The sequence below is a fragment of the Emiliania huxleyi genome (genome assembly GCF_000372725.1).
Source record: "Emiliania huxleyi CCMP1516 chromosome Unknown EMIHUscaffold_1433, whole genome shotgun sequence".
In the NCBI taxonomy this organism is placed as follows: Eukaryota; Haptophyta; order Isochrysidales; family Noelaerhabdaceae; genus Emiliania; species Emiliania huxleyi.
The window spans coordinates 1-3,295 of record NW_005201161.1 but is presented as its reverse complement, the minus strand read 5'-3'; the positions used below and the strand labels follow the sequence as shown (position 1 = coordinate 3,295).

At 65.4% G+C, this 3,295-nt stretch overlaps 2 protein-coding genes across 2 annotated transcripts in view; one reads left to right on the top strand and one right to left on the bottom strand.

Annotated features, from left to right (window-relative positions):
- Nucleotides 1–754, bottom strand: part of EMIHUDRAFT_252717 (hypothetical protein) — a gene marked incomplete at both ends in the record, with an annotated part of 1,399 nt that extends 645 nt beyond the window's left edge. The window contains 2 exons of the mRNA XM_005787283.1: nt 30–448; nt 505–754. Coding sequence (XP_005787340.1) covers nt 30–448; nt 505–754 — 669 coding nt within the window. The remainder of the gene's footprint in view (nt 1–29; nt 449–504) is intronic.
- Nucleotides 755–1,740: 986 nt separating this feature from the next.
- EMIHUDRAFT_447058 (hypothetical protein) lies at nt 1,741–2,716 on the top strand. Its single transcript, XM_005787282.1, has 4 exons — nt 1,741–1,842; nt 1,980–2,092; nt 2,167–2,489; nt 2,521–2,716. Exons 1-3 carry the CDS (start codon nt 1,769–1,771, stop codon nt 2,454–2,456), a joined length of 477 nt encoding a protein of 158 aa, XP_005787339.1. The 5' UTR covers nt 1,741–1,768; the 3' UTR covers nt 2,457–2,489; nt 2,521–2,716.
- Nucleotides 2,717–3,295: the final 579 nt, after the last annotated feature.

Here is a 3,295-nt window from a genome sequence, read left to right as displayed (position 1 = left end):
CTGCGCCGGCCGGGCTCGCCCGTCTGCACGGAGCGCATCTCCGCAAAGCGCCGCGCCTTGTCCTGGCGCGCGACGTACGTCCCTCTGCCGAGGCAGCCGCTCTCGGACGGCACGAAGCCCTGCTGCTCGATCGCGCACGCCTTGGCCCACGTGGTGCCGTGGAAGAACCTCAGCCGCTCCGGCTTTTGCGTCGAGTGAGTCAGCTTGAGGTTCGCGTTGACGTGCTGGCCGTCCCGGCACGCCGGTCGGTTCTGCGTGTGCTGCATGAACGACGAGAGCTGGCCGAATGTTTTACCGCAAGCGTGGCACTGGTAGTTGTGCCCGCTGTCAGAGTAGCCGCCTCCAACCTGGCCGTCGTACGTGAGCATGCGCGGGTTGGTGAGGAAGCGGCTCCCGCCCGGCTGATTCGCCACGAGATCGTACGCAGCCCGCCGGGCCGCGTCCTTGCCTCGGCAGGCGTTGCACGAGCCGCTCTCAAAGTGCATCGCAGCGTCCGTCATATACCGCGATACAGCTCGCCGCAGCCCGGGCAGGGGAAGGAGCGCGCCCGATGCGTGTGCCGGTGCTGCGCAAGGGAATTTGCATCGGCGAAGCGCTTGCTGCACTCGGGGCACTCAAAAGCAAAGGTCTCCTGCCCGTAACTTGAGTCGCCGCCTTGAGTGCAGTCGTAGCAGCGCGGGTACTCCTTCTTCAGCTGTCGCGTGGAGAAGTCCCGCCGAGCGCGGTCGCAACCACAGTCGCTGCAGTAGACCATCAAGGTGGCGTCGCGGACGCACTCGTTAACGATCGAGTGGGTGCGGGGTAGTTCAGGCCGCCACGCTACTCGGCCTACGAATCGACACGAAAAGACACGAAAAACGAGAAAAAGAAGTACCGGTCCCCTTGGCACAGGAAGTACAAGAAAGAATTCTTACGGCCTCGCACGACAGGGGGCGGACTGGCGCGGACTGGCACACCACCGGCTCACCACCGGAGCCTGACGAGAAAGAAGCGCCCGAAAAGGTCGAACCACATGCCAACCTGCGCGCTCCCCGGCTGCACCCGCCCCGTCCACATCGATCCTACCTCGGGTATCGCCCACGACTACTGCGGCCGCACGCACGCCAGCGAAGCGCTCGGCGGCGGCCTCGCCGCACCGCACGGCGTCTGCCACACCTGCAAGCTGCCAGGTTGCAACGAGCCTGTCCTCTTTGACAATGGCCGCGTCCACGAGTACTGCTGCCGCCGCCACGCCGACGAGGCGTTGGCCCGCGGGCTCAGGCCCGCCTCGAACCGGCCGCTGCAGGGCCAGAGCACACCGGCCAACCGCTGCTCTCTGCCCGGCTGCAGCGCCCCTCGCTTCGTTGACCCAACTAATGGCTTCATCCACGACTTTTGCGGACGCACACACGCACGCGAGGCCACCAGCCTCGGCCTGCTGCCGGCCGCCGCCTCTGGCGTCCCTGCAGCAGCAGTCGAGCGTGTCTGGCGCGGCCGCACTGGCGAGCCCGCCTACACGCTCTCGGTGCTGACGAATGCGCACCCCAAGTATGAGGGCATCAAGCAGCAGTTCCGCGATGCGTGGGAGCACACCGCGCAGAAGCCGATCGTCCGCCGCGTGCTGCAGGTCTGTTCTTTCTCCCCAAACCCCTTCTCCGCCGCCATCGTTGCCCGTCTCCACTGCCCGCCTACACCCTCTCAGGTGCGCAACAGCGCAGCAGTCTTTGCGCGGTATGAGGCGTACAAGAACGCCGTCGGCAACGAGCAGCGCCGCTTCCACGGCACTTCAATGGCCCCGGGCTGCTCCTTTGGCATCGATGTGACGCAGCCGCCGTGCACAGACCCGGCGTGCGCCGTGTGCAGGCGAGAAGCAGTCTTCCGAGAAGATTCCACCACTGTCCGCCTCACACTCTCATCAGAGGGCTGGCCGCCTCGACTTCCTCGGTCCGCTCCCTCGCTGCCTCTGCCGCCACCCGACGCCCCTCGCGCCCATGTCGCAGCATCTGCGCCTCCTCATTTGACCTCCAGCACGCCGGCTCCGGGAGGCTCGGCGCCGGCTTCTTCCGCTACGGCAAGGGCCTCTACTTTTCGCGCGTCTCGTCAAAGTCGAACGGTGCCTGGCCTAGAGTGTGCTAGGCGGGCTGCCCGTCAGACGCTTGACTCGCCGCCTGGCGTCGCCCCTCTCAGACTACAACGCGGGCTCGCAGCGCGAGAACCCGCGCAGCCTGCCCGGCGGCACGTACAAGTGCATGTTCCTTTGCAAGGTGGCCGAGGGTGCATCGCACCGCTCCAAGAGAGACCGGCTGGACGAGTTCGAAGTGGACAGCCTCATCGCTGCGCGCGGCCAGGGCGCCGCCCACGACTCCATCGTGGGCGTGAGCGTCGCCGACGGCGGCGCCATCAACCACGAGGAGACCGTGGTCTACACAAATGAGGCGGCCATCCCGTCGTATCTGATCGTGTACCGCATGCCATGACCCTTTCGATAGAGCGGACGGTGGTCGTGGCATTGCTGATTGCGCATGGCGCCGCGGGGTGCATCGCGTGGGCCGTGCCCGTCTCGGGGGTCGAGAGCCGCCGAGATATGGCGATATGGTCCGATGCGCGCGACATGGGTCATGGCCGGATGTGCGAATGTCCCGGGTGGGCGAGCGCGATGCGCACGTGGTTTTCTTTTCTACCAAAATAAAATGTGCTGTGTTCGATAGGCTTGTATTCTAAGAATTCTTTCTCATGTCGTTTCTTTTACACTTGTCCTCAACGCTATGTCAACGCTATGTACTGTACTGGACTAGATCCGGGTCGCTCGCTAATTCGTCTCTGTGTCACGCCGCCCGCCTCCCTTTCCGCGCCCGGCGCTGCGGCTTGCGGTGGTAGTCGGCGTCGCACGGCGTGCCGTTGTAGCATGTGAGGCAGCAGAAGTGGCCCTCCAAGCCGTCGAAGCTTGCGCTACAGGGGCATCCCGCTCGCGCACACCGCGCATACGGTGCGGCCGCGCCCCCCTGAGTGACAAGGAGGTGGGACATGACAAGACAATCCGGCTGAGTGTCTCGCCGTATCTCGGTGTGCTTGAGTGTGTGCTGCTCGTGTGCGCTCGAATGTGTGCTCCGTCTGTTCGCCCCGCGCCCTTCTTTGAGGGAAGTGGTGTCCAGTCGCGGACAGGCTGTGTGTTCGCCTCTCCGTCTGTCTGTCGCAATAGTTCGCCGCCTCGTCGCCGTCGTCGGTGGGCGAGCAAGCGGCCGCGGCGGCGGCAGACTTGCGTGCGTGCGTGCGGCCGCAAAAGTCGTAGACGAAGCCGCTGCCCGGTCACGGACCA